We start from the raw sequence: 22,647 nt of genomic DNA, 5'->3' as shown, positions 1-22,647 counted from the left end.
ATTTGGCCCACATTTAATTATTTTTTTAGTCTAGATTGCTCCTTGTTTTTTCTGTAGCTAACCTAAAACTTCTAACACTATGGTGACTATTCCCTGAATGTCCACCTGGCCCACTTCATTACCATGAATCAGATCCTTTTCTGCCTCCTTTCTTGTTGGACTGGAAACAAAGGGTGGGATTTTACAGCCTTGCTTGTCCTGAAACTGTAAAATCCTGCCCGAGATCAATGGACCTTTCCTGGTCCGCCCCTCCCCTCTCTGATTCCTGTAGCGGCCGGGACGGTAAAATTCCGGCCATAGTATCTGGAAAACTTTCTTGAGCACACTTCAGAAACTCTTCCCTCTTTCTGCCCTTTACACTGTTACCATCCCAGACTATATTCAGGTAATTAAAGTCCCCCATTCTAACTATAGCCTTTGCATCTCTCTATAATTTCCTGTTTCTCTATACTTTTCCCCCTAGTTGATGGCCTATTGGAAAGGCCCTTAGTGGAACGGTACCTCTATTCTTTATTAACTCTTACAAAATAGATCCTGTCCTGGACTCTATATCCTCTCCAACACTTGAAACCTTTTCCTTAATTAATAAAGCCAGTCCTCTTCCTATGTCCTCTGAACACCTTGTATCAAGAAAAATTGATTTGTTAAAGGTAGGTTGTGTCTGACTAACACTGAATTTGTTTGAGGAGATAACAAGGAGAGTAAATGACAGTAGTGCATTTAATGTAGTTTATCTCAAATTTAGCAAGGCTTTTGATAAGGTCCCACATGATAGACTGATACCAAATGTAAAAGCCTTGGAATCCAAGGCAAAGTGGCAAATTGGCACAGAGAGGTGACCCATGTTTTATTTTGACTGGAAGACTATTTGCAGTGGGGTTCCACAGAGCTCAATAGTAGGTCCCTTGCTTTTTGTGCTAATTGTAGGATATTGTAAAGTGTAGAGGAACAGAGGGACCTTGAAGTACAGATCCTTGAAGGTGCTGAACAGGTAGATAAGGTAGTCATGAATGCAGATGGAATATTTGCCTTTATTAGAAAAGGCATGGGATATAAGAGTTGGGAGGTTATGTTGGACTGTATAAACCACTAATTAGGGAGTAATTGGAAAACTGCATGCAGTTCTGGTCACCACACCAGAAGATGAATATTTAGTATCCAATCCTTTTTTTGAATAAAGTCTTCATGATGGTGATACGACCATATTTCCATGTAGCTACCTGCGCCTGCATATCACCACCTCATTTACCACATTCTGTATTCACATACATACACAGTAAATCCTTTAGGCTTTAGTGCATTTCCTCTCACTCTGAGCTCACCTAATACCTTTCCATTTCTTACTCAAGTGCTACCTGTCAATCCTTGGTGCATATTGTTTTTCTCTCTGTTACCTCTTGATTCCCATTCCATGTGTTTGTATGTTTATGCAGGAGGCTGTTTCACAGAATCATACAGGAGCACAGGAGGTGACCACAGAGCCCATCATGAGCTATCCAATTAATCCCACTGCCCTGCACTTCCATGTTACCGTACCATTTCAAGTATACATCTAATTTCCTTTTGAAAGTTAATAGTGAATCTGCTACCACTACCATTACAGGCAGTGCATTCCAGACCACACAATTCACAGTACAAAAGAAATTCTCATCTTGCCAATATTCTTAAATGTGTGTCCTCTTATTACTGGCCCTCCGCCAATGTAAACAGTTTCTCTCATCAGAAGTATTTCACTGTAAATTTCATTTGCCACCCACCCCCTTTGATGGCATGCACATTAATATTTTAAAACTAGCTTACACTTGCATAATATCCTCCCTCACTGTATTAACTTCATTTGTTAACCAATTAATTTTAAATTTACAAACAAAACAAAAACATAGTAACAAATGTTAATAACTGACATTTCTATATTGCTGAAATAATACTAATAAAACATACCCAAAGAATGTTTACAAGTTGCAGGATTTCCCATGTTATTTGTCGTGGATCCTTCAAAGTATATGAGTCCAGGATGATTCCAGTCAAAAAGTGATTACATTCCCTGGCATAAAATATTTCTTCATGTGATAAGTTAAAGGTAAGAGACGCTAAACCTATAAAATTTTAAATAAAGAAGTATTTTTATCTTGAAAATCAAATTAAGGCAAGGTTACTGGAATTTTTTGTCTGGTTAGAATGATCATTTAATTCATATAGTTTGTTGGTGCTATTTATAGTAACAAATTTGGCATTGCATCAATACAACTTCAATTTGTCCTCCATATTTCACTAAGCTCCCGGTCTCATCTGCACTCTGTGTGGTCCAAGAAGAAGCAAAGTGCTCTCCAACTGAGGGAGGGTAATTGGAAGGCAAGTCACTCATGTTAATTATGATGACCGGAGCAAAACAGCATTGAAATAGGTCTTTCAGCAGGATTCCTATATTCCCCTCTCAATTACAACCACCATAAGGCATTGGTGATCAGGGATGGAGGAGAAAACAGCAATTGCACACTCTGAAGAAGACCAATAAGCAAATACAGTATTTTAAACGTTTTGCAAAACAAACTGAATATCAAAAGTCACATTTTGGTAAATAAGGAAGTATTTTCCTTTGGAATGTATAATAAATACCTGTGACATGACAGTTTTCCGAGTGAGCAAATCGTGCATCATCTATGGAAGAATATGGAAACAGGTCTTTTGAGCAAATAAATAATTCAAGTTAGTGCAGTGTTTGTTTTCAAATGAGATTATGATAAAGTATTGAATTAATACAATATCAGGCATAATCTAAATCCACTCAATTTGTGAATTACACAGCAGTTTGAATTTCAGCAAACTTTGTGTTATCTGGCATTGTGCCAACCAGAATGCACTACCAACCAGAATTTCTATTTTTCCCCAATGCAACCAACCAGAAGTTATCCAGAACTGAAGATTTCCAAGCATCTTGGTACAGCTAGCCAAGCCTCTGGAGAGGCGCTCGTAGTTTTTATTAGTACTCCCCATTGCAACTGTGTATCTGGTATTACATTGTGAATGACCATAAATTATAAACCCCATCTTGCCATTTTGTGTCAACATCAAAACACAAAAGCAGACATAGAACCATAGAAAATTACAGCTCAGAAACAGGCCTTTTGGCCCTTCTTGTCTGTGCCGAACCATTTTTGCCTAGTCCCACTGACCTGCACTTGGACCATATCCCTCCACACCCCTCTCATCCATGAACCCGTCCAAGTTTTTCTTAAATGTTAAAAGTGACCCCGCATTTACCACTTTATCCGGCAGCTCATTCCACACTCCCACCACTCTCTGCGTGAAGAAGCCCCCGCTAATACTCCCTTTAAACTTTTCTCCTTTCACCTTTAACCCATGCCCTCTGGTTTTTTTCTCCCCTAGTCTCAGCGGAAAAAGCCTGCTTGCATTCACTCTATCTATACCCATCAAAATCTTATACACCTCTATCAAATCTCCCCTCAATCTTCTGCGCTCCAGGGAATAAAGTCCCAACCTATTCAATCTCTCTCTGTAACTCGGCTTCTCAAGTCCCGGCAACATCTTTGTGAACCTTCTCTGCACTCTTTCAACCTTATTTACATCCTTCCTGTAACTAGGTGACCAAAACTGTACACAATACTCCAAATTCGGCCTCACCAATGCCTTACCATAACACTCCAACTTTTATACTCGATACTCCGATTTATAAAGGCCAATGTACCAAAGGCACTCTTTACGACCCTATCCACCTGTGACGTCACTTTTAGGGAATTCTGTACCTGTATTCCCAGATCCCTCTGTTCAACTGGACTCTTCAGAGTCCTACCATTTACCCTGTACGTTCTTCTTTGGTTTGTCCTTCCAAAGTGCAATATCTCACACTTGTCTGCGTTAAATTCCATTTGCCATTTTTCAGCCCATTTTTCTAGTTGGTCCAAATCCCTCTGCAAGCTTTGAAAACCTTCCTCACTGTCCACTACACCTCCAATCTTTGTATCATCAGCAAACTTGCTGATCCAATTTACCACATTATCATCCAGATCATTGATATAGATGACAAACAACAATGGACCCAACACCGATCCCTGCGGCACACCACTAGTCACAGGCCTCCACTCAGAGAAGCAATCCTCCACAACCACTCTCTGGCTTCTTCCATTGAGCCAGTGTCTAATCCAATTTACTACCTCCCCATATATACCTAGCGACTGAACCTTCCTAACTAACCTCCCATGAGGGACCTTGTCAAAGGCCTTGCTGAAATCCAGGTAGACAACATCCACCGCCTTCCCTTCATCCACTTTCCTGGTAACCTCCTCGAAAAACTCTGATTGGTCAAACATGACCTACCACACACAAAGCCATGTTGACTCTCCCTAATAAGTCCCTGTCTATCCAAATATTTGTAGATCCTATCCCTTATCACACCTTCCAATAACTTGCCCACCACCGACGTCAAACTTACTGGCCTATAATTTCCCGGATTTCTTTTGGAACCTTTTTTAAACAACGGAACAACATGAGCCACCCTCCAATCATCCGGCACCTCCCCCGTGAATACTGACATTTTAAATATGTCTGCCAGGGCCCCTGCAAGTTCAACACTAGCTTCCCTCAAGGTCCGTGGGAATACCCTGTCCGGTACATTTGTAGACATATTGAAAAGAACAAGAATCAAGGTTTTTAATAAAAGAATATCATGTTGGCTCATCTACCATATATGATATCAAGGCTCAAAAAAAGTTGCTGGAGTTTTTGCTAGTTCCGAATCAAATAAGCTGTTGAAAGATGCCATACTCTTACATGTGCCTAAATTAGAGAAGCTGTAGTGTTTTGAATGGTTTTTGCTAAAACATTAAGACAGTGCCCATATCTCCAGCCCAATGCCCACAAAGGCAAAAAGAAATGAGATAAAACTGACTGAACTATGTGCATTATCTTAAAAGCAAATTACTGCAGATGCATGAATCTGAAACAAAAACAGAAAATGCTGGAAATGGAGCTAGCATTGCGAGTCTGGATGACCCTTTGTTAGAGCTGAAGATAAAAACAGGATGAGATTTATACTGTTGCGGTGGGGGGTAATTGACAAAGATGTCATAGACAAAAAGACAAAGGGAATGTAAAGGCTGGTGATCATGGCTAAGAAGGGTGCTGATACCAACCATTAAGAGATCAAATGTGTAAATGGCAGAACAAAAGTAGTAAGAAGTCTCACAACACCAGGTTAAAGTCCAACAGGTTTATTTGGTAGCAAATACCATAAGCTTTCAGAGCGCTGCTCCTTCGTCAGATGGAGTGGAAATGTGCTCTCAAACAGTGCAAACAGACACAAAATCAAGTTGCAGAATACTGATTAGAATGCGAATCCCTACAGCCAGCCAGGTCTTAAAGGTACAGACAATGTGGGTGGAGGGAGCATTAAACACAGGTTAAAGAGATGTGTATTGTCTCCAGACAGAACAGCTAGTGAGATTCTGCAAGCCCAGGAGGCAAGCTGTGGGGGTTACTGATAATGTGACATAAATCCAACATCCCGGTTTAGGCCGTCCTCATGTGTGCGGAACTTGGCTATCAGTTTCTGCTCAGTAACTCTGCGCTGTCGTGTGTCGTGCTGTCTGCACTGTCGACACACGACAGCGCAGAGTTGCTGAGCAGAAACTGATAGCCAAGTTCCGCACACATGAGGACGGCCTAAACCGGGATGTTGGATTTATGTCACATTATCAGTAACCCCCACAGCTTGCCTCCTGGGCTTGCAGAATCTCACTAGCTGTTCTGTCTGGAGACAATACACATCTCTTTAACCTGTGTTTAATGCTCCCTCCACCCACATTGTCTGTACCTTTAAGACCTGGCTGGCTTTAGGGATTCGCATTCTAATCAGTATTCTGTAACTTGATTTTGTGTCTCTGTGCACTGTTTGAGAGCACATTTCCACTCCATCTGACGAAGGAGCAGCGCTCTGAAAGCTTATGGTATTTGCTACCAAATAAACCTGTTGGACTTTAACCTGGTATTGTGAGACTTCTTACTGTGTTCACCCCAGTCCAACGCCGGCATCTCCATATCAGAACAAAAGTAAGCAGACTGTCAAAGGACAGCCTGACACATGGGGTGGAGATTGAGGTCAGAGTTCACGCTCTGAAGTTGTTGAACCATCCGGAAAGCTGTAACGTGCCCAATCTGAAGATGAGGTGCTGTTCCTCCCGTTTGCGTGGGGCTGCCCTGGAACATTGTAATAGGACATGTGGACATGACTGCAGGATGGTGTGTTCATATGGAAAATTACATGAGAGCCTGGGTCCTGCTTGTGGACGGACCAAAGGTGTTCTGCAAAGTGGTCACCCAGTCTGCGTTTGGTCTCTCAGAGGTAGAAGAGACCGCACTGAGAGCAGCCCATTCTCAGCTGCATTGCGGGCAGCCCACTGAGTGCATTATCTGATGGATATTTTTTGTGTTTTAGGTATCCTGTGAACAAAAATTGGCTGACTAACAAAGCTACAGAAAAATAGTGTGATTTATTACTGAACATAATCTATCCCTTGAGTAAATTTATAACAGACAAAATTAATTAGCTTTTGTTGGTGGTTTACTTAATTCTATCCTGGCAGGTGAGAGTGAATCTATTTTTGCTCATTTTAAACAGAATAAAGATTAAGTTATAGTGCTTACCGATACAAATGCTTCAGACTCAAAGTAGCTTTTGGGGGGAAAATTCATTGTACCACATTAACATATAGACCTGAATATTTCAGATGGTGGGGGTATCCCATCCTACCATCCAAAGAGTCTTGGTGGCTGTGACTGCCGTGGAGCCATTTCATGCTCAAATGAGTGTTGTTTCACCCCTCACTTGGGAGGAAGTCCTTAAGGGAGCTGCCAACAAATCCAATTTGCCAGCAGTTCTTTCATCCCTGCAGTGGACAGAAGAGGAAGTGCCAGAGCCTAAAGTCCCAGACCAGATAGAAAGGTAAGTTTGATGGGTCACAAGGCCGGGAAGGACTGGGCGGATGGAGAGTGAGCATTCAGAGATCTGAGGAAAAGACCAGGGCGGGGTGGAAGTCCAGCGACCACCAGACTTTGTTGGGGAGGGGGAGGACCCAAAATCAGAAGAGTCTTCTGAGAAAGGCAGCCCCATCCCTACCCATCCCTGCTTCATTGACATCTAAATCCATTCATTTTTGGGCATCCCGCACATCAGGTAAAAACTGAGGTTGCACGGCAAATAACCCTAGGTGGCCAAGAGCTTCAATTGTGCCTTGCCAGCCCCAACATAAAATTGCTGCAAGTTCAGGTTGGGTGAGAATCCAGAGGGAATTCCATTTCACACTTCCACCTGCCTGAAAAGCTGCCACCAGGGGAGTGTAAACTGCAGTCCATAATGTACTTTTGTTTATAGGTCCCAACCAACAGAAAATCTGAGCGAGAACCTGATCGAGTTGGGTGCAGCGGGCCAGGAGACTCGCAACGGGTTTGACGCCCGGCGAGTATCCCATTTTGCCCCCCTCACCCGATTCAACGGGCCATCATGAGTCCCAGCTGGGGCTAGCAGCCCCAGAGAATTGCCCCCAGGTGTCTTCATGACTAGTTTGAGTTAGCACAGGCAATGGGTGCAATTTTACGGCCTCACTTGACCTGAGTCCCGGAAATCCCGCCTGAGGTCAACGGACCATCCCATTGTCCACCCCTTGCCCAGTCCAATTCCCATGGCGGGAGCAGCGGTAGAATTCAGGCATGTATGTTTCACTTTTTTATTTGCACTATCAGATCTTCCTTTTATATACTCATCCTAAGTCAGGAGATAGGCTATTTTCTAATGAGAACATTGTTCAATCATATAATGCAATGATTTTTAGATAATAGCAATACTTGTCTTTATAGTTCTTTCCTAAAAGATGTAATGGGTTTGCTTGATGAAAACCATCCAATATATAAACCCCAACACTTAAATTATTAATACTACTTGCATCAGTAGTGTTGTGCCATTTAACACACCGTCAGAAAATATCTTTAAACAGACAGGAAAGCAAGCCTTTAGCAATGGGACAGATGGTTATATGATTTTAGGAATTTTTAACTTAAAATCCCCCTCTGATTGAAAATAATGTACATCTATAACATCCTGAAATTTGATCCTTCAACCAAATCTGTTAACTTTTCTGTTCATGACTGGAGAGTCATATAGTACCTATGTCTGTAGATTGCTTCATATATAACACACTATCTGCATAAAAGACAGAGTATCCGTCATTTCCCAGCAGGAGAGGATGGTGGACTTTTATGATAAATCCAGTGTTCTGTGGCCAACCATCAAAATTATTATGATCCATTGATTTATCAAATTGATTTCCTACAATACAAATATACACATTATAAATCATTCATCAGGCACAACACATCATTATAAGTTGCTATCTCAGCATTTCCAATATAATATCTGCCACAGCAACTTAGTGCTGGGTCCAGCTACCAGATACCTCCTGAAATCTCTCTCAACTTGGCTGCCATTTTCTATTTCAAGTGGGTAATGTAGTGTATTAAATATAATACACATTGAATTGAACATTTGGATTATCCTAACAGTCAAAGATGTGGAGGGCCCCCGGCACTGCCCAAGAGGCAAAGTGCCAATGCCTGGGGCACATTGGCACTGCCCACCAGACTTTGGGCAGTGCCAAGGGCGGGACCTAATGTGGGGAGGTGGGCCTCTCAGGAGCGATCGGTGGGGATGGTTCTGTTGTCATTCTGCACTTGAGCTGAGTGACAGAGGGAGGCAGCCTGTTAGGGATGGGCCAGGGCTGTGTTGGGGGGGGGGGGGGGGGGCGGTGGTTGGGGCTGTCAGTGGGGTGGGGGAGGGAATCAGGACTTTTGGGGGAGTGGGGGGGGGGGGGGGGGTGGAACATTGATACAGGCTGGGGGTGGGGGAGATCAAGGCTGACCTGGACAAGTCTGTGAGACCAGCAATCAGGCCATAGTGGGGATCTGTGTGCCAGCGATGAGTGGTCGCGGGGCTGGCCAGCAATCGAGTTGGCCAGCGATTGGGAGGCCGGCAGTGCGGGGCTACTTTACATGTGCCGAACTTGGCACTGACAGATCAGCACATGCACAGTGGCCCGTTCAGTGCTATGCTGCTGGCCTCTCCAGTGGGAATTGGCCCCGCCCATTGAATTTCAGCATGATTCACACTAGTACACTCTGAAGTGCGCAGTGAGCGGGAAATTCATTTTGAAAATCCCACTAAAAAAAACAGCGGGAGTTACTCCAGTTTTTACGCAAATTTGACACTTAGAACTTTTTTGGGGAGAATCGCCCCCGTGTTGTATGCTGCCAGCTACTTAAGTTTACTGCAATGATGCACAATGTTCCACAATTTAGAATATTCTTGAAAACAGAAATGGTCAAAATCTAGGTGTTTTCATAATGGTTGATTAAAAGTCAATAGACATGGTTTAATCTTTGTTTTCTACAATGTGTCAGTTATCAGGGCGCACAATTTCTGCTGACCTTTAACAGTTTTGTAAGATGTGAATTTCCTGTTGTTCAACCTGATTTCTGACTGGAAACAATAGAACATAATGTGGATTGAGCAATGCAGAAATTAACCAATGTACAGAATTCATATTATAATCTGCAACAATTCTTTTAACAATTTCTGAAACTGCAAAAAATTTTTTAGAAACTAATAGCAAGATTGCCTCCTAAATGCAATTCTAATCACCCCCCCGCCCCCAAATATTGACTAGATTTTTCATAATATGGAACATTGGAATACAACAAAAATCAGAGGCATTAATATCATAAAGCTTTTAGCATAATGCTCAAAATTGTATAAGATTATTAAAACTCAAATTTTTGTGTTATTCCATTAAACACCAAAGACATTTTACTTAAAGGAGTAAGATAGTAAGAGTTAGAGGAATCTGGATTGGTGCCCCTTATGACTTTAAAAACTTATTTCTTGAGATATGGGAGAGTGGGGATTTGTATAGCAGTGTATTCTGACTCGGGCAATTTTCCAAGATTCACTGTGCCCAGGTGATCTAGTCCATGTAGGCACAGACCCAAGGAAATATGGAGGGGAGCATTTTTTCAAACTCCCACCCTTCTATCACAAGATTGATTTTCTAAGTTCACAGTGCCTAAAGACAGCCTTACCCAATAGCTGAGCATATCAGGAAATTGCCTATAATGGAGGGAACGTTATTGGCAATTCTTCCATGATTCCATGTGCAGATGAAGATTCCCACAACAGAATTGATTGTTTTCTAATTGATGTGTTAGCTTTATAGAAACTAATATTGTGATATATTAGAGAGCCATTCCAGCGAACTATGTTATTTGCAACATGGAAAACTTCAATAACTTTAATTAATCAATGGGAGCAAATTTTCCCTTATTTTTGCAGAGTATAGCAGTGGGTGGGAAAAGCAGCTTTGAAGCTACCAGCCCCAATGGCAGCTTTCTCCACAAAAATGCTCAGAACCTAATCTAACGAGGGTAGATTATGCGATATAGAGGTCTGATAATTACACTCAAATTTATTATAATTGAATCCTGACATCACTGGCAGGGAAAATCGTGATGAGACATCCTGACAACTGTGTACGTGATGTCTGTCTCTTTAAGACAGTATAGCATAAGAGGGTCACCTGATTTGAGGGACCAATGAGAACCAAGAGTGAGCGATCACATCAGAGAGAGAGTTCTCTCTCAGGCAGTTTGACCTCTGGAAACATGTAGTAACTATGTAAGAACTGAAGCCCTGCCCCAGGCAGCCTAAGTGCTGTAAAATCCTCCTGAACCATAGTTTCTCTTTATCAATAAATACCTTCCTTCTTCCTAACGAAGCCTGAAGCCTCTCTTAACCATTCTAGAAGCTGGCCATACAAAAATATATAACACCAACATAAAATATGATTTGGGCCTTTCACAAGATTTTGTGCTCCTCTTGCCCTTCACAATTTTAGTTGGTTTGTTAGAGTAAAATGTTTTAAAAGTGAAGTTTTGTCCAATGGTTTTCTTTCTGTTGGCATCGTGGAGATTCCTTTCTTTTAAAAAATATATCTGTTCATATAGGGACTATAAATAACACTATGGTTGAAAATGTTTGCATATAAGAGACAGAAAATTAGGTGCATCGGTTATTTTCACCCTGCTCCTATTGAACAATATGTAAAGTACACCTGGACATCCCGTCATGTGCCAAAAAGATAACCAGGGATCTATAGCCAAAATTCTCCGGCCTCCCATCAGCAGATTTCTTGGCAGCGAGAAGCAGTATGCCTTTTGCTAGCGGTGGGATCTTCTGGTCCTGCCACTGTAAATGGAATTTCCTACTGTAGCCACCCCAAATCGCCGGGAAACCTGCAGCAGGAGTGCGCTGAGGGCGGGACCAGAGCATCCACCATTAGCAAACAGCCGGAGAATTCCAACCCAATATCTTTGGATAAATTCTGTGTGTACAAACAGTATCTTTTGCAAAAGTTGTTATTTATAATCAGTTGTCCTGCTCCTGGAGAACAATAATACTCAAAACATTGTGATGGAATTAGAAAATATACCAACAACTAATAGATAACAGTATTAAAATTGAAGTCACTTTATCAGTTTTTTATAATTTGAATTTAATGGCTGTTTAAGTTAATAGTATTGTTTGAGATTTTTGATTTTGTTGAGGGGGATCTGATGTTTGTGACAGAGTAAATGAGTAATATTTATGAGGTGCTTTCATGTTCATTTTGACCACTGCAATTGATGTTCTTAGTCAGTGAACTCAAAGCATGCAGGATGAACATCTGTTTGGGTGATTATTTTTCAAGACTCGGGAACATGGGAAAAATCTCCTTGGTACTGCTCCATCAATCACAGTTCAAACAGAAGCTGCAAATTCCAGATTAATTGGAAAGTATGCAAAGAAAGAATATTTTTAAAGAAAATTACTGAGAAAAAAAAATGTCTTCAGGAGGAAGGAATGCCATAACATACATTTTCAGAAAGTGCTGCAATTCCATTATAAAGTTAGTAAAATTAAAGATGAATAAATAACAGAATGGGTAGTGTTTAATAAAGTTAACTGCATTTTAAATTTGTAATTTGGTATATAAATAATGTTCCATATCTTTCAGTTCCAAAAAGGGGTATAATATTTATCCTACCATCGCTCACAAAATAATGCCTATAATACTGGGCAAATAACTCATTTTTTTCTTGACAGGCACCTTGATGTTAATGATTGACATGATCAACTTAAAAAGGTTTCTCAGAAAGCAAAGTATGAACAACAAAATCATATTCCTGATCTGTTATGAGTGACATCTGCAGAACTACTTTAATCCAGTTCAATTTCTTTTCCTATTTCTGTAATATTAAATCTGACAGATAATTAAAAATAAATCTTAGTAAATTCATTACCTATTTTTACTTCTAACCTAAATAATTTAGACATTAAATCAGACACAGTATAATAAGAGTGGGATTTTCTGGCCATTCCCGCGGCCGGATTATGAGATTTTTCTGAAAGCCACAGCCCTGTTGCATGTTCCCTGGTGGCGGAGGGTGCAAACAACCAAAATCCCCACTGACAGCTATGGGATCAGAAGATCCCAACTGAGGGCTGCCTCCGCCACCACCAAACACATCGCGAGGAGTGGAAAGCCCCACCCAATGTTTCTCCCTTAATTGAATAAAACTTGAATTTGTAATCTGAATATTTTGCACCTATTTTTGCACATTTCTTTACAATCATGAATATAATGTTGTTCAATGATTCATATTGAAGTGATAAACTGCTGTAAAGGGTAGGCATTTAATTGATGGCCATGATTCTCCAGATGTGCAGATGGCACTGGGACCAGAGAATCACGGGGGAGGGATCATTGTGCATTTAGCACCGGAGAGAATCTCCTTTGAGATTCTCCCAGTCCCATGGCCTGATGTAATCTGGTTCGCTCCCAGCAAGGGCAAGAACCAGATTAGCATATGCAGGATTAGTTTTCAGCCGGATTCTCCCACATCCTGCAATTCACCGACCCTTGGGTGTAGCAAATGGCCATGTGATGGGTTCTGAGACCTTTGAAATCCCTGGGTGGCCAGGTTGTGCACTGCTAACTTGGCAGGGCCTGAAGGTTGTGCCTGCAAGGAGCAGAGTCTGAAGGGGGTTCCTGAAGGGGTTGGGGCCTTAGACGATCCCACAGACAGGATTTCACTCACTTGGGGGTGGGGGTCAGTGGGAGTGCGATACCCTGATGCTGGCGGGGGGGGGGGGGGAAGTAACGTGGTCATTTAATGGTTGGAGGGGAGATTGCCCCTACAGAGTTCAGTGTTGGGGGTGTTCTCCATGTCTGCAGGGGTCACATTGTCCGGTGTGTGTGCATGTGGGGAGTTGGGGGGCGGCACGGTAGCTCAGTGGTTAGCACTGCTGCTTTACAGCGCCAGGGACCTGGGTTCGATTCCCGGCTTGGGTCACTGTGTGGAGTTTGCACATTCTCCCCGTGTCTGCGTGGGTTTCCTCTGGGTGCAACGGTTTCCTCCCACATTCCGAAGTATGTGCTGGTTAGGTGCATTTACCTGAACAGGCACTGGACTGTGGCGACGAGGGGAATTTCACAGTAACTTCATCGCAGTGTTAATGTAAGCCTTACTTGTGACTAATAAATAAACTTTAAATTAAATTGGGGGCGGGGGCGGGTACCAGTGGTAGAACCTTCAATTTAACTTTGAGATCAGAGGAGCAGGTCTTACCAGCATCTTTAGATTGTCACTCTTAAAAAAAATTAAACTGTGGGAAAATTCAGTGAGAATCTCCCCAGGCTCCAAAGTGCGGTTCAACTGTGAACTGAATTGCACCGATCCTCCCAGCGGAAATCTCACAGGATTTCCTGCTGGGGAGAACACTGGAGAATTCCACCAATGTCTTCTGACTATTCTTAAGCATTTACTAGATTCAAGTAGTTTTCACTGTGGAATTAAGCACTAAAATTATCTCCAAATATTAAGTTTATTATCTGAACTAGAGGATCTGATGTTTCCCATTATGTTGTTAGTTCTGCTATTAAATGTGGCCGATGTACTTTACCTTTACATCCAGTACTTGGCAAAAATCCGGCTTTCTCCATGTTGTTATTCTTCCATACTTTAACCAATGAAATTAACTTGTCCATTGATGTCATTATTTCAGTCTGTCCATTATGATGCGGTTTGGCTGTTTTTTTTCTTGGTGGACTCTCTGAATCATCAAAACATATATCATTGCTTGAAGTGTAAGAATCCTCAGCAACCTGCCTCTCTCCAACAAAAAATGTGTTTAATTTACTTTTTCTTGCTTTATGAGGCAAAGGAGTTGTGCTGTAGTTTTTAGGAGCTGAACTCATGGTCATGTTTCGTGTCTGAGGTGCTGTTTTATTACCCCAATTCCAACTGGTCATTCTGCATGGATCAACTTCAGTGATGGCACAGTTTGTATATTCCTGAGAGACAAGAGTTAGTTTAATCATTAAAATCCTGCACTTAAGTACATATAATTAATTGTGTTGCAATGTGGTGGTGTATTACAGTTCACTCAGGGAGGCAAAGTTGCTGTGGCAACATGAACATTTACACTCGTGTTGTAGTCAGTAGTTATGGATAGTGATGGAAGAGGGTTTTTCACATCACATGCCTGAAAATGGTCAGGATTTTACCGCTGCTTTATGTCCATTTTGCGGCGGGAAAATACCGTAAAATTGGGCATTAAGCGGCTAGTGCGAATGGCGCCAGTTTTCACGAATGGCAGGATTTTACGGCAGCCTCTCCCTGGAAATGGGTGAGAGGTTGGTTAATTTATTTAAATTTATTTGAAATGTTCATTTTAATGTGTTTAGTGAGCTTGATGCTTCATCATCCAGGCTCGCTTGCCTTTATGGCCTCACTGGGAGAAGTTCTCTCTGGCGAGGAAAACGCCTGTTCGCCAGTTGAACTGGAGGCCATTGAGGCTCCCCAGGGAGGCCCAGGGCAAGGCGGGGGTGCCCCTTGGACAGTGCCAGACTGGCAGTGCCGCCCTGGCACCTTGGCAATGCCAGCCTGGTACGTGGGCAATTCCCACAGGGCATCTGGGCAATGCCAGGGGTGGGGCCAGGGGCAGGGTCAATGGGGGTGGAACATTTGGGGGCAGTGCCAGCGGCGGGGCCTATGGGTGGGCAGGGCCAATGGAGGGGCAGGGCCTGTGGGTGGCTGGAGCCTGAGGGGCCCACTGCCACTCTGCACACAATCGGTGCAGGAGGGAGGAGGGTCTGCTGCCACTCTGCACGCGATTGGTGGGAGGGGGACCGTGATTGGTTTGGGCTTCGGTGGGATCATGATTGGTCTGGGTGCCATCTCGGGCCGCGGGTATTGCCGGGGGAGGGAGGGAACACTGCCCGAGGCTGCCTGCAGTACCAGGGGCCTGACAGCTCTCTGTTTGTCTGTCAGAACTCTGCTACTGTTATTGCGCATGTGCAGCATCAGAGGTCTGCACATGTGTACTACCTCCCTCTACAGGCTGACGGGCATGTTAAGCCCCGCCCACAGCCTATCTGGTCAGAAACAGACCAGTCCAAAATTTTGCACACAGTGCATAATATTGGGCCTGAAAACTCGCTCAAAAAACAGATCTGGAACTCTCCCAGTTTCATGCCCGCCCAACACTTAGAAAAAATCTCATAAAATTCCACCCAATGAGTCTCTCCCACTCTTACCACCTGCTCTCTGTGATGAGGGGTTAGTAGTGCTCTCTTTGGGGGGGGCGGGGGGCAGTGCGTAATCACCATTTCCACTCTGGGGGGAAGGAGAGATTGTCTGTCAGCACAGATATCAGGGCACCCTTTAAAAAGGGTTCCCAGTCTCTGAACAGCCAGGCTGGTGCGGATGTTTCACACAATGCATAAATTTGCATCAGTTAGGTGGGAGCAACCCACCTCAGAGGCGCTGCTCACACCAACAGGAAATACTCTCGGTTTTTCTGCTAGCGTGGGCATTTAGTGCAGATTCATGAATCGCGGACATAGAACCTGTGGTAAACCACTGTTAAGCTTATTGCCTGTGTGTGTGTGACATGCCTGGGCATGCCCCTGTCGGCCCTGCATGAGACTTCTCCCCCCCTGGTCCAGGTATAAAGGTGACTGCTCCCAACCCCCCTGCCTCCGTCGCCGGACCAGTTCATCAGCATGGGTGTGCTCCAAGTCTTTTGCGAATAAAAGCCTATTTGTTCTTGCATACAAACTAGTCTTTGCTTGATTGATAGTGCATCAATTTTATTCGCAAAAGGTTTTGGGATGGAGCAGATACTAAAACCCGATAGATTAGAATTGGATCCTCAAGCCGTAGGAGCCTCTAACAGCTTCGATCACTGGCTGCGATGATTTGAAACTTTCCTCACCGCCTCTGCCTCCGTCGTTCGGACCGAAACCGACAAGCTACACGTGCTCCACGCCCAAGTAAGCGATCAAATATTCTCGATGATTAGAGACGCTGAAACTTACAAGGATGCGATCAAACTTTTAAAAGGCCAGTACAACAAACAGACTAATGTAATCTACGCCAGACATCTTCTGGCTACTCGCAGACAACAGCCAGGAGAATCGGGCGACCAATTCCTGCGTGCGTTGTGAGCACTTGGCAGAGCCTGCAACTGCAAGGCCGTAACAGCCGCCCAAAACACGGAGGACTTAATCAGAGACGCCTATGTCACGGGTATCAGGTCAAACTATATCCGACAACGACTGCTGGAACAGGGTGGGCTGGATCTACAAAAGACTGTAGCGCTTGCCGACTCGTTAGAGGTGGCCTTCCGTAATCTCGAGGCCTACACCCCCGACCACGGGAGCGCATCGTGGACGCCGCAGTCTCCACCACCTCGGTACTCGGGAGGGCCGCAGGCTTACGCCACACCACATCCCACCAATGACCCGACCGCTGCAACAGTCTCTGGAGGCCCGAAGTGCTACTTCTGCGGCCTGGGGAAGCACCCCCAACAACGCTGCCCGGCGAAGGATGTGACCTGCTCCAGGTGTGGAAAGGGCCATTACACGAGGGTATGCAAGGTGAAGTTGACCTCCAAGCCCAGTAGCGCTGCGTGCAACCCACCATCTTGGACGCCTTCATGCGTGTGAGAGCCGCGCGGGCCGCCATCTTGGGCGCCTTCAGCCGCGTGTGAGCTACGTGGGCTGCCATCTTGGATGTCATCAGCCGCGTGGGGGCCGTGCGGGCCGCCATCTTGGACGCCTTCAGTCGCGCCACAAAATCCAACGGTGGCTTCGGTTACGCTGGACCAATCCAGGCCTCACCAACTCGCCAGGTCCATGATGGACATCGAGGTAAATGGTCGCACTACAACCTGTTTATTTGACTGTGGGAGTACGGAGAGCTTTATTCACCCTAACACAGTGAGTCGCTACGCCCTTTCAGTACTGCCAGTGAAGCAAACTATCTCCATGGCTTCAAAGTCCCACTCGGTGGATGTCCTTGGGTACTGAGTGATGACCCTGACTGTACAGGGCACAGTGTACAAAAACTTCAGGCTCCTCGTGCTGCCACAACTCTGCGCTGCCGTACTCCTGGGGCTAGATTTCTTGTGTCACCTTAAGAGTGTCACCATGGAGTATAATGGACCTTTTCCCCCACTCTCTGTTTGCAATCACCAGTTCTTAGATCGCCCACCGCGCACCACCTGCAGCCTCTTGACCCTTAAAGTCGCCCCTCCCTCACTGTTCGAAAATCTCACCCCCGACTGCAAGCCCATCGCCATCAAGAGCAGACGGTACAGTGCTGGAGACAGGGCTTTTATCAGGTCCGAAGTACAATGGCTCCAAGGGGAGGGGATCATCGAGGCTGGTACCAGCCCCTGGAGAGCCCAAGTAGTCGTTCTTAAGACTGGGGAGAAACATCGCATGGTCATTGACTACAGTCAGACCATTAACCGCTACACGCAGCTGGACGCGTACCCCCTTCCCTGCATATCTGACATGGTTAATCAGATTGCGCAATATCGGGTGTTCTCCACCATTGACTTAAAATCTGTTCCCTATCCGCCCGGAAGACCGCCAATATACTGCCTTCGAGGCGGATGGCCGCCTTTATCATTTCCTTAGGGTCCCCTTCGGCGTCACCAACGGGGTCTCAGTTTTCCAGCGTGAGATGGACCGAATGGTAGACCAGAACGGGCTGCAGGCCACCTTCCTGTACCTGGATAATGTCGCCATCTGCGGCCATGATCAGCAGGACCACGACGCCAACCTCCACAAATTCCTCCACACCGCCACTCTCCTAAATCTGACCTATAATAAGGAGAAGTGCGTATTCCGCACACACCGCCTCACCATCCTTGGTTGTGTTGTGGAAAACGGGATCATCGGTCTCGATCCTGACCGCATGCGTCCCCTCCTGGAACTTCCCCTCCCCACCAGCCTCAAAGCACTGAGGAGATGCCTGGGCTTCTTCTCGTATTACGCCCAGTGGGTCCCCAATTATGCAGATAAAGCTCGTCCGCTCATCAAATCCACCTCTTTTCCCCTGACGGCAGAGGTCCGCCTGGCCTTCGACCGCATCAAAGCAGACATCGCGAAGGCCACGATGCACGCTGTAGACGAATCCATCCCGTTCCAGGTGGAGAGCGATGCGTCTGACTTTGCCCTAGCCGCCACCCTTAACCAGGCGGGCAGACCCGTGGCCGCCTTCTCACGAAAACCTCCAAGGCCCTGAAATTCAACACTCCTCTGTCGAGAAGGAGGCCCAAGCCATAGTGGAAGCTGTACAGCACTGGCACCACTACTTAGCTGGCAAACGATTCACCCTACTCACGGACCAACGGTCAGTTGCATTCATGTTTAACAACACGCAGCGGGCAAGATCAAAAATGATAAAATATTGAGGTGGAGAATCGAGCTTTCCACCTCAATTATGACATCTTATACCGGCCCGGGAAGCTCAATGAGCCCCCAGATGCCCTGTCCCGGGGAATATGTGCCAGCGCACAAATAGACCAATTGCAGACTCTCCACAACGACCTCTGCCACCTGGGGGTCACCAGGTTTTTTCACTTCATTAAAGCCCGTAACCTGCCCTACTCGATTGAGGAAGTCAGGTCTATAACTAGACACTGCCAGGTCTGCGCAGAGTGCAAACCGCACTTCTTTCGGCCAGACAGAGCACACCTCATAATGGCCACCTGCCCTTTCGAGCGCCTAAGCATCGACTTCAAAGGCCCCCTCCCCTTTTCTGACCGCAACATATACTTCCTCAACGTCATTGATGAATATTCATGTTTCCCCTTTGCTATTCCCTGCCCGGATATGACCTCGGCCACGGTCGTCAGGGCCCTGCACAGCCTCTTCACCCTGCTCGGTTTCCCTAGCTATATCCATAGCGACCGGGGATCCTCCTTTATGAGTGATGAGCTGCGACAGTACCTGCTCTCCAAAGGCATAGCCTCGAGTAGGACCACCAGCTACAACCCCAGGGGGAACGGACAGGTAGAGAGGGAGAACGCGACAGTCTGGAAGGCTGTTTTGCTAGCTCTGAGGTCTAAAGATCTTCCAGTCACCCGCTGGCAAGAGGTCCTCCCTGATGCACTACACTCGATTAGATCACTCCTTTGCACAGCTACCAATGCTACCCCTCACGAAAGAATGTTTGTTTTCCCCAGGAAGTCCTCCTCAGGGACTTCACTAACGTCGTGGCTGACGTCCCCAGGCCCTGTCCTGCTCCGGAAGCACGTGAGGACCCATAAGTCAGACCCCCTGGTCGAAAGGGTCCAGCTCCTCCACGCCAACCCCCAATACGCCTATGTGGTGTATCACGACAGGTGGGAGGACACGGTCTCCATTCGAGACCTGGCACCCGCAGGTGCCCCAGGGATCACGACGACCCACAACCCCACACCCCCAACCCCCGTATGCAGCACGCCTGAGCCCCAGGAGCCGCCACCACGCACCCGACAACCGGAAGGGACCACAAACGACTCGAGCGACTACGGCCTGGCGCCTGAACCAACACCGCGGCCACCGGAACCAACACCACAACTGGCACTACGGCGGTCGCAGCGGCAGATCAAGCCACCAAAGAGACTGAATTTGTAAAATTGTAATTCTGTAAATATTGTTCCACTCACCTCACCCCCGCCGGACTCTTTTTTAAAAAGCAGGGGGTGAATGTGGTAAACCACTGTTGAGTTTATTGCCTGTGTGTATGTGTGACATGCCTGGACACGCCCCTGCCGGGTGGGATTCTGGCTGAGGCAGGAATGCTACCCTCTGTATCACAAGACCATATCATGTGTTATAATGTAGCTAATGTGATTTGGCTAAAGAAAGAAAGGTAGATTCAAACTGAAGTAAAAATAGCTGTCTACATCTTTACACTTTGCAACCCATCTTATGTCAACATTCACTAACAGTCGAACTTTATTAATAATCTACGTTTCAAAATGTCACTAGTTCTCAGCCAGGTTGTGAGAAGACCACTCAATGGAATCAGCGTTCAATCCAAAAGCCGGAAAAAAAAAAGAATGAGATAAGGACAATGAGCAGCGTGCAAGATGGTGGAAACTTACATTTCATCCTAATTTGCTTTGAATTTTACAAATTTAAAACATGATTGACATAGGTTTTTAAAGTATATAACTAAGCTGACTGTTAAAATTAAGTCAGTGAAAAAGGAGTATTTTAGCAGCAATGTAACTTCATTGTGTCACAGAAGATTCATAGCTATGTTTATATTTTATTTCCAGTATGTGAAAATAATGGTATTCCTCATGTCTAAGTAAAAAGGTCTTTTTTTGTTTATCAAACAATCGAAATATATAGGGCGGAATTTTCCTTTTTAATGCAGAGCGTGGCTGCAGGCAGGAAAAGCAGTGTTGAAGTCGCTGTCTTGCTCAGAATTTAGTTTTAAAAAACTTGAAGGGGTGAGTCATATCAGTGCCAGGGTGCACTGCCCAGTCATGGCCCTCTCCCACCTTGAGCGAAGCACTCAACTGAACTCCTCCGACGGGTCTGCCCACAGGTGCGCACGATGGGAGTCCAGTTGTAATTCATGCCAGCATATGCTCAAGCCGACGTGAATGGATTGTCTAAGAGGGGTGGAGATGATCATCACAGAGGCCTGATAATGACATGCACATTTATTATAGTCCCTGGCACTGACCGTCAGGATTCCTATTATGTCACTGGTGGAGGGGTGGGAACAATCACAATGAGATTTCCCTCCAACTTAAAATGCGATTTGGGCTTCTTGCAAGATTTTCCGCTCCCGTCACCAAACCTGCCTGAGAAGAATGGGAGCGGAAAATCCCAGTCATAGTAGACAATACCCTCCCTACTCATCAGCAGCAGGTAATTCAGTAGAGTACAAAATTTCAATCAAAATTGCCAAAAATATACTTTTTAAGTAGTATTGGAGGCTTTAAGTTGTCTCAAGAATAAGAAACATTTTCTAATCACATACTTTCTTGTGTTATGGTAAATGTGAATAATTAGTAAAAATAAATGCTTTTCCATACCAGTGCCAGCAGATGGCACCATTTCCAAATAGAACCTCCCCAATTCTATTATACCTCAATTTAAAGCTACATCCCAAACAAATAATAAAGATCAGTAACTGAATAACATTTGATGGCAATAGGAAAAACAAGTTATTTGAGAAAACTGTCGCTATATTTCCTGTGGCAGGAATTACTCATGCTGAAAATAGGAAATTAAACCTGCAAATAAGTTATACCTTTTGTGCAACATGACTTAACACATTTTCTTTTTCCTCAAAGCTAGCATGAAATTCCACAGGAGAAACTGAAGTAATAGTTTCTGTAGTAACATCAACTGTCTCTGCACCAACGGTCTCTGCCTCATTTTCTGCACACCATGTTCTAAGTAAAAATAAAAATGTAACATTATTTTAACAACAAAGTGTAATCCACTGGTAAACTAGATACTATAATTAAGATTTCTAGTTATTCCAAATAATCACTAGATTACCATTGTTCAGCATAGACACTGAAGAGATCATAGAATTGGTACAGTTCAGGAGGCCATCCTGCCCTGCATGCCCGACCCACTGTTCGAATGAGCACTTTATTTAGTGCTATTCTCCTGCCTTCCCCCCATAAACCTGCAGATTGTTTCTTTTCAAATAATCATCTAATTCCCAGTTGAATGCCTCAATTGAACATGCCTCCACCACTCTCTCAGGCTGTGCATTCCAGACCGTCCCCCCCGCCCCCAACCCCGACCCCGATCCTTTCAGTAGGAACAATGTCTCCTATCTACCCTGCCTGGGCCCTTCATGATTTTGATAGAACAGTTGCAGCTTTTCAGTAATCCACTATGCAGCAAACATTTATTATTGTATTATTTGTATAGTAGCTACTCTTAAGATAGGTAATGGATCACCAGAGACAGAACAACACATTATGTGAGCTTGAAAGCATTGCATCAAAGGGATGTTATGTACTCGTTTATTCATGTACCAAATAATTTTAATTGTCGATGTTCTTTTGATGACTGAACCAATATAAATCCACATGCTACAATCTATGAAACAATACTCTAGACATGTTTTTTAGATTTGTTCTCCGGGCATAAATAATACATACAAGGCTGCATAAATTGCTCATCCTTGTCTGACCTGAGCAATTGCTTTGCAATTGACTAGTTT

At 44.7% G+C, this 22,647-nt stretch overlaps 1 protein-coding gene across 1 annotated transcript in view; it reads right to left on the bottom strand.

Annotated features, from left to right (window-relative positions):
• Positions 1-22,647, bottom strand: part of LOC144493108 (BTB/POZ domain-containing protein KCTD19-like) — a 104,250-nt gene that overhangs the window by 6,868 nt on the left and 74,735 nt on the right. Inside the window, exons 10-15 of the mRNA XM_078212009.1 lie at positions 21,715-21,859; positions 14,300-14,453; positions 14,063-14,212; positions 8,177-8,338; positions 2,617-2,658; positions 1,942-2,096 (exon numbers count right to left, since the gene is read on the bottom strand). Of these exons, the coding sequence (XP_078068135.1) occupies positions 1,942-2,096; positions 2,617-2,658; positions 8,177-8,338; positions 14,063-14,212; positions 14,300-14,453; positions 21,715-21,859 (808 nt within the window). The remainder of the gene's footprint in view (positions 1-1,941; positions 2,097-2,616; positions 2,659-8,176; positions 8,339-14,062; positions 14,213-14,299; positions 14,454-21,714; positions 21,860-22,647) is intronic.

The sequence above is a fragment of the Mustelus asterias genome, chromosome 4 (assembly GCF_964213995.1).
Source record: "Mustelus asterias chromosome 4, sMusAst1.hap1.1, whole genome shotgun sequence".
In the NCBI taxonomy this organism is placed as follows: Eukaryota; Metazoa; Chordata; class Chondrichthyes; order Carcharhiniformes; family Triakidae; genus Mustelus; species Mustelus asterias.
This window is presented reverse-complemented; position numbering and strand designations above follow the sequence as displayed.